The sequence below is a fragment of the Myotis davidii genome, unplaced genomic scaffold (genome assembly GCF_000327345.1).
Source record: "Myotis davidii unplaced genomic scaffold, ASM32734v1 scaffold327, whole genome shotgun sequence".
Lineage (NCBI taxonomy): Eukaryota > Metazoa > Chordata > Mammalia > Chiroptera > Vespertilionidae > Myotis > Myotis davidii.
This window is the reverse complement of record NW_006298628.1, coordinates 3266168-3278657: the sequence shown is the minus strand read 5'-3', so window position 1 is coordinate 3278657 and position 12490 is coordinate 3266168. Positions and strand designations below refer to the sequence as shown.

Genomic DNA, 12490 nt, shown 5'->3' with positions numbered 1-12490 from the left:
CGGTAGGCGGGGCGTGCCTTGGTCGGCCGGAAGCAGAAGTGGAGGAAAGATGCAGGTGGGGGAACAGGAGCCGAGAAAACGGGAGGCTCTCCCGGGCCCCCTGGGTTCGGTTCCCCCCGTCCGTCCCTAACCCGCTTCCTCGGCCACCCTCCCGGGCGGGCGGGCGCAGCCCTCCCCGGCCCCTCGTTCTGGCCCCGCGGGTGCCCGTGAAATGAGCGCGCGAGCGGCACACCCCCTGCCCGCGCTCACACCCCTCTGTCTGCCGTGTTTCCCGCCAGGACCATCAGCACGTGCCCATCGACATCCAGACCAGCAAGCTGCTCGGTAGGACGGGGCGTCCCCTCGCAGCCCGCTTTCGGGGGAGCCCGGCCCCTTCGCCGCCCTGTCGCCAACAGCTGGGAGCCCTGACGCCCCGAGGCCCCTGTTAAATCGCTGACCGTCCCTATGGGTCTGTGCCCCGGCCTGTGGCCCGACCGGCCTCGCCAACAGCAGCGGGAGGGACCTTGCCTAGTCTGTACCTGACCTGCGTCTCCCACTTAACATCTGGAACAAGTGTTGTCCAATCACATCCCTCAGGCGCAGGGATGGGCGTGGCCTACCTGAAAGTCAACACAGTGGCAGATCCGAAATGGGAACTTATATGTCAGGCTCCAATGTCTGTGCTTTTTGTATTAAGCTGGGAAAACTCCCTTTTCTTTCTTTCTATCTATCATCTATCTATCTATCTATCTATCTATCTATCTATCTATCTATCTATCTATCTATCTATCTATCTATTTATCATCTATCTTGCATCTATCTATCATCTCCTAACATAATACATGAGCTTAGGAACAAGGAGAAGATGGCTCTGACTTTTGTATCTTTGATGTATCTGTCTGTTTATCGATTCCTGCCTACTTGGTTTCTAGTGGTTCTTTGCCTGGCGTTCGTGCAGTGTGGAGGGGTTGTCCCTCAGCCGGGCCTGCACCCTTTTGCAGTTGGGGAGCCCTTGGGGGATGTCCAATTGACAGCTTAGGCCTCCTCCGAGGAGGCTGGCCACTGGGTGTGCTGTCAGCCCAGCTTGTGGCTGAGCGGCCTCCCCCTGTGGGTGTGCACTGACCACCAGCAGGGGGCAGCTCCTGTGTTGAGCATCTGCCCCCTGGTGGTCAGTGCACATCATGGCAACTGGTTGTTTGGTCGGTTTGCATATTACCCTTTTATTGTATAGGAAAGGATTGATTTCAGAGAGGAAGGGAGAGAGAGATGGAAACATCAGTGCTGGGAGAGAATCACTGATCAGTTGCCTCCTGCACACCCCACACTGGGAATCGAGCCCACAACCCCGGGTGGGAATCGAACAGCGACCTCGTGGTTCATAGGTTGAGTTCGCCCACCGAGCCATGCCGGCCGGGGCTCCCTTTTCTTTTTAGAAGCATCCGTCTTCCCTTGACTTTAGGAAGAAGAGGGACCTAGACCCAGTTGGAAATAAAGACCTGTTAGTGGCCGGGCCATCTCCCTGATGTCTGTATCTGATCCACAGACCCCCCTCCTCAGTTGAGGGCAAGGGCAGGACCTCTTCCTTCCGACCCCTGCAGGGCATTGCACAGCCGCCGGGTTTTTAAACGCTTCCTGGATTGGTTGACTTGATGCCGTATCGATTGTTAAGCTGTCTGCTTGACTGCCTCATCCCTTTGCTTCTAGTTCTGGGACATCCACAGAAGTTTTCTTTCGGGACATTTTAAAGGAATACGGCGGAGGGAGTAGAATGAGAACCACCGTGGGGCCCCGTGTCGGACCGGTTTATTAACCAGGGCCGGTTCTGGGTTTCCCGCTGTGGGCCGGTCAGTCGGTCCTGTGCAGTGGCCACTGCCTTGGCCTCACTTCGGGTCTGTCCCAGCTCTTCGGTGCATGTGCACGCTCGGTGTATGAACTTGTCCTTGGCCGGGAGGGTGTAGCGCAGACCCTCAGCCATTCACGGAGCTCCGCGCTATGCCAGGTGCGTTTTCAGGCAGTTGATGTAAAAGTGAAGATCAGTAGGATTTATGGAGTCCTTGCCATGTGCCAGGCACAGTGTTCAATGCTGTACCTGCATTTCCCCTGATCGCTCAGTATCTTATTATCCCCATTCTACATGTGGGGAAACCGAGGCACGGAGGCGGAGAGACTTGCCCCGGAAGTTGGTAATTAGAAGGCAGGACCGCCTGAACCCCAGAGCCCAGCTCTGAGCTCTCTCCTCCTGACGACACATGCATGGCTCTCAGCCACCCTGACCCTCTGCTAACAACTTAAATCCAGGCCCAGCTTCCGGGAGGTCAGTCACCCCGTATTCACGGGTGCAGGGCGGAGCTGCACCGGTAAGAACAGACCAGTGTGAGGTAGCCGTGAGGGCGCTGTCGGTATTAGGGGCTTTGCAGCTGCTCATTCACCCCGCTCTTGGCAGAACCCTCTTGTGTTTTCCATTGTCGTGGTTAATCCCAGCCCCGAGGAGGTGGAAGTGGAACATCATCCTCTGTCAGAAAGTTATAATTACCCCTGGAAGCAGAAATATTATGGAGAATTTAGAGTGGTCAGAAGTGGCGCTTTGATGTCAGGACTCGTTTAAAGTTTCTCCTTATCCTTGTGTGGAGCCAACTGCTCTGGGAGTCAGGTTGCCAGCGTCTGTTTGGCCCTTGCAGGCACCCCTTTGGGCCTGTCTCCATGTCCATCTTCCCGTGACCCCCACCCCTTAGCCAGTGTGAATAGAACCCGTAGCCCCTGTCGCAGCGCGTCTGCCCGAATTGTGACCGTCTGAGGGAGCGCTGCGATTTGGGTGTTTCCCACGTAGACTGGCTGGTGGACAGAAGGCACTGCAACCTGAAATGGCAGAGTCTGGTGCTGACCATCCGAGAGAAGATCAATGCCGCCATCCAGGACATGCCGGAAAGCGAGGAGATTGCCCAGCTGCTCTCTGGGTCCTGTGAGTGCCTTGGGGCCGCCTTGCCGAGCCCTCGCTTCCCCGGGCGCCGTACAGAGCCGCTGGGCTGCTCCCCTGTCGCTTAGCCACAGCTGATCCCCAGAGAAAGGTTTTGTCCGGGGGTGTAGATGCCCGTTTCTCCCTACACAAACTGGTGAAGGAGAGAGCTGTGCATGATGGGAGAACCGTGCTTACTCCAGTCACTGGCATGTGAGTCAGCTCTCGGCCAGAGTAGATGGGGGAGATACTGGAATTCTCAACGTCTTTGCTCTCCCTTGCTTTCCAGACATTCACTACTTCCACTGCCTGAGGATCGTGGACCTTCTCAAAGGCACTGAAGCTTCCACCAAAAACATTTTTGGCCGGTACTCTTCTCAGCGAATGAAGGCAAGTGTGGGCGAGGGTGCTGATGGGACCAGAGCTCTGGGTCTCTCGGAGGATCCGGTGGAGACGCCTACATGGAACGCTTCCTGAACTTTCTCTCCGACCCCAGAGCTTATGCCAGAAGTAGCTCCTTTGGGGATTGCTCGTTGGCGCCACACTCTTAAAATCAAGTGGGTGGTCCAGCCAGTGCTCAGAGGGGGACAAGGAATGTGTGTTTGGTGTGACGGGAAGGCTGGGAGAGCGTGCCCAGCTCCGGGCTTGCGCTGGGACGTGACTGCTGAGTGCAGCCCTGGCTCACTTCCTGTTTCCGTTCTCCCGCAGGATTGGCAGGAGATCGTGGCCCTGTATGAGAAGGACAACAGTTACCTGGGTAGGCGGTCCAGCCTGGGCCTCCTGGTGTCCAGGGCGCCACTGGGGAAGCCCACACCCATAGTCCCGAGACACCGAGCTTCTAGGAGACACAGACCGTGTCGGGGAGAGGTTGGGCTGTAGATGTTTGCACGGTGGGAGAAAACATCCCACAGTGTTGGGGGAGCAGGAGGACCACGCAGGTGATAGGTAAATGCCAGGCCTGACCCCGCAGGTGTGTGTGAGTTCTCTTCCACTGAACTCTCGTAAGGTGAGTGTGGGACCCCATTCCCTCCGCACCCCCATTCTATAGTAGGCAGAGGATGCGTGGATTATCCTTGGGGCCATATTAAGTTCCTGAGAGAGTAACTGAAGGGCTGATTGTAGTTTGGGTGTGTTTTCTTTTTTTTTTCTTTTTTTTTTTTTTAAAATATTTTTTATTGATTTTTTACAGAGAGGAAGGGAGGGGGATAAAGAGATAGAAAAATCCCCCAGGTACATGTCCTTGCCGGGAATCGACCCTGGGACCGTCCAGTCCGCAGGCCGATGCTCTATCCATTGAGCCAAACCGGTTTTGGCTGGGTGTGTTTTCTAATAGTATAAATAATAATAATGATAATAGCTAATATTTACCAAGCACCTACTAAATACCTAAATACAAGCCATTAGGCTTGGTGTTTTATGTGGATTCCCTCTTTTAGTCCTCACGGCAAATATTGCCGACCTTGTGATACAGATGAGGATTGGGTTAGAGACATTAAATGGCTGTCTCAGGTGCTACAGCGATGAAGGGGAGGAGCTGAGAAGCCCCTACCCCACACTCTCATTCCTGCCACACAAGATATTTCAAACGAGGGTCCATGTGTGCGTGTCCCGGGCGTGCTTGCCTGATGCTGTGGGTGTCTGAGGCGAATTTCCTGGGCCCTTCTCAGTGGAACTCTCTAGCCTCCTCGTTCGGAACGTCACCTACGAGATCCCCTCGCTGAAGAAGCAGATCGCCAAGTGCCAGCAGCTGCAGCAAGAATATAGCCGCAAGGAGGAGGAGGGCCAGGGCGGGGCTGCTGAGATGCGGGAGCAGTTCTACCACTCGTGCAAGCAGTACGGCATCACGGTGAGCGGGGGGCACCAGGCCTCTGCCTGCCTGCTGGGCCCACAGCTCTGCATCTGGGAAAGGCTCCCCGCAGCCTGCTGTGCCCTTCGGGGGCCAGCTTCTCTCCTGTCTGCTCTGCGCACGTTTTCTTTCATCTGCTGGACCCCACTTCCCGGCACCCTGCCTTAGCCCCCTTCTCCCATCCCCTCTAGGGAGACAATGTCCGGAGAGAGCTGCTGGCCCTGGTGAAGGAGCTGCCGAGTCAACTGGCCGAGATCGGGGCGCGGGCTGGGTCCCTGGGGGAAGCCATCGACCTGTACCAGGCCTGCGTGGGGTTCGTGTGTGAAAGGTAAAGAGGACCGGGGCTGCTCTGTAGCAGGGGGCAGTGTGCCCATTTCCCTGGCTTTTCTCTCTTCCCCACTTGTGTTTTCCCCACATGACACTTGAGTTTCATTTTACACACTGGAACCCATGGGGGCTTTGCCCATCGGACCTGGCCCAGGCCAAAGCCCACTGTTGGCTTCGTGAGTGGGCAGCAGGAGGGTCAGTATGTCCCTGTTGCAGCCCCGAGGAGCAGGTGCTGCCAATGCTGCGGTTTGTGCAGAAGCGGGGCAACGCCACGGTGTACGAGTGGAGGACGGGGACAGAGCCCTCCGTGGTGGAGCGGCCGCACCTCGAGGAGCCGCCTGAGCAGGTGGAAGAAGACGCGGTAAGACAGGCTGAGGGAGAGCTGCTCCCCCGACCCCCCCAACACACACGGCCCAAACCTCACAGCCTGAATTCAGAGTCCCAGAGGAAGAAAGGGATTTGTGTGAGAGACTATAGGGGGAAGGGCCCAGGGGCCCTACTCCCCTATTTTTCTGGCCGCCTTTTTAAATTTTTTTTCTTTTTTATTGATTTCAGAGAAGAAGGGAAAGGGAGATAGAAATATCAGTGATGAGAGCATCATTGATCAGCTGCCACCTGCACACCCCCACCAGGGATTGAGCCCGCAATGGGACATGTGCCCTGATCGGGAATCGAACCGTGACCTCCTGGTTCATGGGTCGATGCCCAGCCTCTGAGCCTCTGGCCTTCTTGCGGTCAGAGTACAGAAGAGGGCCGGGAGCCTCAGCAATCTGCTTAGCTTTGAGCTGGGAACCTTCAGTCCTGACAGTTCTCTGAGATGGGCCCTGCTTGGGGAGCTTGGAGGCCACTGCGTTTAAACAGTGGACGAGCACATCCTACTGAGGCGGCCGAGGCCCGTGGGAAGGCAGGCCCCTTACTATCCCCACCCTCCGCGAGCTAACACTTCCTTTCTCCTAGATTGACTGGGGTGACTTTGGGGTGGAGGTGGCCTCCGAAGGGACTGACCCTGCCCAGCCTGCTGGCATTGACTGGGGCATCTCCCTGGAATCGGATTCAAAGGTGAGGATGCCCTCTTGGTCCGTCTCTGAGGACTTTCTATGATTACTGCTTCAGCGAGAAGAAGTCTTGTCTGTGCCTTTAAAGGCATCATTGGCAGCTCATGGCTCTGACCAGGTGTGGTCCAGGGGAGACAGCTTCCAAAGTGACATGACAGAGTCTGGGCCTCTCCTGGTGTTTGGGGCAAGGTGTGGGGCTGTCAGCAGGTGGTAACTACAGAGCAGGGGTGAGGGTGGCAACGTACACGGCCCCACACTGGCGTGTTTGCCACCGACCACAGGCCTGCGTGTCCTTCCTGCAGCTGAAATGTGCGGCTGTTGACTAGGGAGGGCTTGGGTTGATTCTGGCGCGCTTTGCTGGGAAAACTCTGCCAACATTCCTGGGGCTCTTTGCTCTCCACCCAGGAAGCTGGGGGCGATGGGATAGACTGGGGAGACGACGCTGCCGCTTTGCAGATCACAGTGCTGGAGGCTGGAACTGAGGGTGAGTGCACCGCCCCTGCCAGCAGCCCACGTGGGTTTGGAGAGGAATGTGGGCGAGGGGTCCCAGGAGTGCTGATGGGCTCTGCGTCTGAACTGACCCTCCCCACGCCTGAGAGGCTGTAGCAGCGACATGAGCCACTAGAGGGCAGTGCAGGCCGAGACTTCACCCCCTGTGCCCAGAGGGCTGGCCCACTCAGACAGCTGTGGTCCTCACAGGCTGCGGTTGGCAGCAGTGCCTGTCTCGGGCTGAGACGGGGGAATGGGTAACCTTTCCCCCTGGGGTTGGAACAGGAAGTGGCTTTAGTTCAGTGAGCCCGTGTTCATATGAACCCACCAGAGCGTCTCACTTGGGGGAGGTCTCCTCCCAGCCTCAGCTCCCTCATCACTTGTCTCCTCCTGGCAGCTCCGGAAGGTGTTGCTAGGGGCTCGGATGCCCTGACACTCCTTGAATACCCTGAGACCCGGAACCAGTTCATCGACGAGCTCATGGAGGTACCTTTATCCTCTGCGAGGGGGTGGGGGGCACCACAGTGGAGGGCTTGCTCCAGACCCCTGACCTGGCCCCTCCTGCTTCTGTGAGGGACACCAGAGACATCGCAAACTAGGAGGCCCCATCCACTCAGCACGGCTTTACCCTGCACTTTCTCAGCCCCTGGCACTGCCCGAGGCGCCAGAGAGGGAGCAGGATAAAACAGTCCAAGTCCTGGACCTGGGACTTATGTTCCAGTGGGGAATGCAGACAGGAAACAAGATGAATAAAGTAAGAGATGTGGTGTGTTAGGTGTTAACGTCAGTGCCACGGAGGAAAAGTGCTGGAGGGCTGCTGGGCTTCATGTCGGCTGATCAGGGAAGGCCTCGTGTGAAGGTGACCAGTAAGCCAGGACCTCAGGGGCGGGGAGAGACGCCGAAGCCTGGCCGAAAAGCTCTCCAGGCAGAGGGCGCGATTGCGAAGGCCCTGAGAGGGGCGCAGGCCCGGCCTGTCTGATGCAGGGAGGCCAGCCTGGCAGAGCCGGGAGTGAGCAAGTGAGGGCGATCAGAGAGGTGAAGCTTCGGGACTTTGGCTTTTACTGCGAGTGACTGAGACGCTGTAGGAGGTTTGGAGCCACATGATCTCACTTGTGTCAATGCTATCCCTGTGGCTAAGGTACGAGCAGCCTGGAGTAAGGAGCGGTGTTCTCGGTCCTTCTTGTGGGACTGGGGCGCTGGGGGCTGCCCTTGTTAATCTGGGTCTTTCCCTCCCAGTGCCCTGCGGCTGGGGAGGCTTCATGAAGATTATTGTCCTCACCAGTTCCATCCTCTTTCTGTCCAGAGAGGACCCTCCTAGCCTCCAGGGCAGAGGAGGACAGAAGTGATCAGGCTTCCATGGTTGAATAAGAGGGACAAGATATGAGGCTGCCTCTCAGAGTCTTCCTAGCCCTTCCTTATCCCAGGGACCCCTCTCCCTGAGTCTCATTCCTCCCACGGAGAGAAAATACCTTCCCCGGGGCCAAGAGAACCCTTTGAACCTCTGCGTTCTCAGTTCTCGGATCCCCAGCGAGGAGGAAGCAGGGTCCAGGCTAGATAGGGCCTGGGATAGAAATGGGTGGCGGCAGAGTGAAGCAGAGGCTGCCCAAGCCCTGACGTTAGAGTTGGTGCGTTTCTAGCAGCAAAAGTGTTCAGAGGAAGGAGCCCCTCCGTACCCAGAGCCTCACCCTCACATCTCCCCCTTCATTGGGGGCAGGCTGGGGGCTTGGCCTCAGCGTTCTCTTCTCGGTTTGAACCAAATCCTCTTCGTCCTCAGCTCGAGATCTTCCTGTCCCAGAGAGCCGTGGAGATGAGCGAGGAGGCCGACATCCTGTCTGTGAGCCAGTTCCAGCTGGCTCCCGCCATCCTGCAGGGCCAGACCAAAGCAAAGATGGAAACCCTGGTGTCAGTGCTGCAGGACCTGATTGGCCGGCTCACCAATCTCCGAATGCAGCACCTGTTCATGATCCTGGCCTCACCAAGGTCCGGCTTTCCCCTTGACATGGGGCTGTTCCGGGATCGGAGCAGGACTCCTCCATCCTGAAGAGTCCTGACCCCTTGTATTCTTCTCCATGACCCCTTAGACCTCGTGCCTGCCTCCCATAGCTGGGCCATCCCAACGGGGGACCTAGAGTCTCTGTGGGGCAAGGTGGGGTGATGTGCTGTGTGCAGCCAGAACCCGGAGGACAGGGCAGCCAGGGGGTAGTCTCTACAGAAAGGTGGAAGGATGAGGCCAATTCGGGATGAGGTTTCCTGAGCTGCGTCTTTTGGTTGAACGGATGCTCCGGTTGCTCTGCTACACCACTGCCCTGAATGCCCTGCAGGTATGTGGACAGAGTGACCGAGTTCCTCCAGCAAAAGCTGAAGCAGTCCCAGCTGCTGGCTTTGAAGAAAGAACTGATGGTGCAGAAGCAGCAGGAGGCACTGCAGGAGCAGGCTGCTCTGGAGCCCAAGCTGGACCTGCTGCTGGAGAAGACGAAGGAGCTGCAGAAGCTGGTAAGACAGGAAAGGGAAACCTGCCAGGGCAGGACACCCGTTTCCGCAGATCGAGGCCCACTCGGCATCGTTGTCTTTCAGATTGAAGCTGACATTTCCAAGAGGTACAACGGGCGCCCTGTGAACCTGATGGGAACCTCTCTGTGACGCCCGCCCCGTCCTGCTCGTCCCCTCAGCCTCAGGACGGAGGTGGGACCCAGGGCTGATGTTGCGGGCCTTTCCCGCGAGACCAGGCTCTGGAGGATGGAAGGCCACGTGCGGGAGCGTCACCCAGATGGTGACCTTTGCACTCACTGTACCTCTGCAAGAAGCTGTCTTATGGGCCCGGTGGCCTGTCAGCCTGAAACCCCAGCGTCTCCTTGTTAACCAGTCGGACTTAATAAAAGAGGAAGAGACTGGCTTTACCCTGACCGTTTCTGCTTCTCTGGGCCTGGAGCTGAGCCTGCACACCTGTTTGCATGGGGTTCGTGATCCCCGTGGGCTCCCCAGGCCATCAGCTGTCCCTGTGCAGGCCCAGGTGAGGGGTCTGTCCTCTGGGTGACAGGGAGGGCCCAGATTAGCATCTGCAGACGGCTCAGCAAGGGGCTCTGGGTAACTGAGTCAGGGGCCCCTTTTTCTGAGCCCGGCCCAGCCTGCCCCACTCAGGCCAGCGCCCAGGAGAAGCAGTCAGGTGTCCCACCCCTGGCAGAGGGGAATGCGGTTTGGGGAGGAAGGTCTGATGAACAAGGTGGAGACAGGAGTTGTCACCTTCACTAGCTGCCTGTTCACTTCCTACCCGTAACTGCCTGCTCTCTCATTGGGTAGAGCCCACCCCAAGACAGCACCCGTCTCCCAAGCCACCTACCCGTCTCTGTTTCCCAGGAAGGGTAGGGGCTGGGGATGGCCGGCAATTCGATTTTAATTTCATAGCAGAGCAGTTGATTCATGGCTCTTTGTCGCTGGCGTTGACTCCCGTAATGACTTTCCATCAAAATGAAAAGTGGAGTGACACCACTCATTATTCCTGGTGCTTGTAATCTCAGTTCTGGGGAGGGCCGCCCCCTCCCTGCTGCCTTTCAGCCGTCCTGGACAGTGAGTGATGGCCCCTATTAATCACCGACCCCGCGGACTCCGGCGGACACACGCTATCCAAAGGAGAGAGAGATAAGGCAGCATGAACTGCTTGAAGCTGCTCCTATCAATTAATGTCAGCCCATCGCTCCCCCCAATCTTTGCCTGCTCATCTTCTTTTGGGGGTATTGGGGGCTGAAACAAGTCTAGGAATTGGAAAGGGAAGATATTGGTGTGGAACGTCGAGGTAAAGCTGTCCTTGGGATGGAAGGGCATAAGGGGCTGAGTGGGCCCTGTCCTGCCCTCAGCCGCTGCGGGGGCGCTGGGCCTAGGGAGCTGTCTGCATCTCTTGGTCCCTTCCCCTCCGAGCGAATGGCTGCTTCCTCCCCCCCCCCCCCCCCCCCCCCTTCACCGTTCAGCTGCTGGCTCCACTGGCCTCTGGCCTCCCTCTCGCAGCAGCCACCAGCTCTCCGAGGCATGCGGCCCTTGCCCACTCTAACGTCCCTCGTCCAATCACCAGCTGTTACACAGACTCCATTGCTTACTGGGCACCGAGCTTCAGGGAGAAGCCCTGTGGGTCAGGTGACCTGCAGGCTGGGTTCGGGCCTCAAGAGCTCTCACTCCTGCCCTTGCAGAGGAGCACCTCGCCGCCTCTGCCCGCTGAGGCCGTGGGAGAAGGCGTGCAGGCTGCGGCGTGCCGTCTGTGCACGAGGGAAGTGGCTTTGGGTAAGATTTCTCAGTAGGTTTTGGTGTCTTGGAAGAAGGTACGATTAGGGGACTGTTCTCGGGAATTCAGCCCCTTTCAGTGCTTATCTGGTGAGAGGAAGCCCACTGACCCCGAGGCTGATGCAAATGGTCTTTTAAAAGCCTTGAACCCCGGACATGGGTGGTTCTGCAGATGCTTTGGCCCCATTTGCTTTTGGCCGCGCTTCGCTTCCTGGCGCCCCTTTCCCGACCCTGAAGGTCTGCCTGGTGTTCACTCCCAGCGCCGTGCGGATCTGCCCCCAGGTCTCCCTTACATCACTGATTGCATTTAGGTTCCTGCTTGTTTGGTCTGCAGACTAATGGGTCCCGGGTTCAATTCCAGTCAAGGACGCATGCCCGGTGCCGGCTCGATCCCCAGTAGGGGGCGTGCAAGAGGCAGCCGATGAATGATTCATTCTCATGGATGTTTCTATCTCCCTCTCCCTTCCTCTCTGAAATCAATAAAAATATTTTTTTAAATAAATGAGTTCATGTATGCAGAGCGCTCAGAACCGTGCCGGCCACAGAGTAAGTAGTCGCTGGAAAAAACGTGAGCCCTTAGTCTTGGTTTGTGAAGTAATGAGGACCTTTCATCCTTGTCTGACTTGCCTTGGAAGGAAGGGGTGAGACCTCCTGATGGAGAGGGAAGAACACGTTCTGAGCAGCCAGGTTTTTAGGATTGAAAAAACAGTTCAGGGAGAGGGGGAGGAGGGGCCGAGATTGCACCCTCAGACTCCTTAGCGTGATGCGGATGTATTGCCCAGAGCGCACCTCACTTCCATGGGTAGCTTCTATGCCACCTCCTTCCAGGGATCTAAGGCTCTCACTACTTGGCTCAGATGAGTCTTCCTGCTTAGATGAGGAAGCAGAGCCTTTCCAAAACCCACTCGCCCTGCTAACTCCACCACTGCCCAAGCCGCACACAATCTCCGCTCAAAGGAAGCCTTCCTGCCTGCGCCGCGTCCTCTCATAGTGGCTCTTTACAGTCAACAGAAGTAGGACCCCTTGGCGCTGCAGCCTGCGGTGCTGACCGTGAACGTGGGCCAAGTGCGGTGCTAACAACTGTTCATTGGGTTGGGCTCTGGCCGCCCACCAAGGGAGATGTGGGGTCCTGCACGTGCAGACCTAGTTTCCCATGGCCAGTGGGCTGGGAATTAGCTGCACGATTCAGCCTGGAAACCTCACCCATCCAAAGAGGTCCCTGCTCCAGGGAACAGCCTGGGCCGAGGACCACAGGCAAGCACCTCCCAGGCCCTCAGGGTAGGAGCTGATCCTGCTCTCGGTCGTGTCCGCCTCCCCCTCCCCTCTTGCCCCTTTCCTCATTCATTCCCAAGGTTTTGCCTACAATTTCTCCTCTAGAAACACAGGCCCTAAACTCTTACCTGCCTTTTAATCCACTCCTGCCTGTCCTATTACTAATTTTTTGGTGTTTTTTTTTAATCCTCACCTGAGGACATTTTTTCCATTGATTCTTTAGACTCTATGGCAGTGGTTCTCAACCTTCCTCATGCCGCGACCCTTTAATACAGTTCCTCATGTTGTGGTGACCCCCAA

General features: G+C 57.1%; 1 protein-coding gene across 1 annotated transcript; it reads left to right on the top strand.

Annotated features, from left to right (window-relative positions):
- The first annotated feature begins 6 nt into the window (after nucleotides 1–6).
- Nucleotides 7–9546, top strand: CDK5RAP3 (CDK5 regulatory subunit associated protein 3). The gene is made up of 14 exons (XM_006774262.2): nucleotides 7–55; nucleotides 279–324; nucleotides 2807–2938; nucleotides 3222–3322; nucleotides 3641–3689; nucleotides 4600–4778; nucleotides 4970–5106; nucleotides 5322–5466; nucleotides 6063–6164; nucleotides 6566–6644; nucleotides 7047–7135; nucleotides 8424–8629; nucleotides 8971–9142; nucleotides 9224–9546. The coding sequence occupies exons 1-14, from the start codon at nucleotides 50–52 to the stop codon at nucleotides 9287–9289; spliced, it is 1509 nt and encodes a 502-aa protein (XP_006774325.1). The 5' UTR covers nucleotides 7–49; the 3' UTR covers nucleotides 9290–9546.
- Nucleotides 9547–12490: the final 2944 nt, after the last annotated feature.

Coding starts and splice junctions, on each gene's coding strand:
- CDK5RAP3 (XM_006774262.2), top strand. Junction 2,939..3,221: donor CCAGCTGCTCTCTGGGTCCT/GTGAGTGCCTTG, acceptor CTTGCTTTCCAG/ACATTCACTACTTCCACTGC. Junction 6,645..7,046: donor GCTGGAGGCTGGAACTGAGG/GTGAGTGCACCG, acceptor TCCTCCTGGCAG/CTCCGGAAGGTGTTGCTAGG.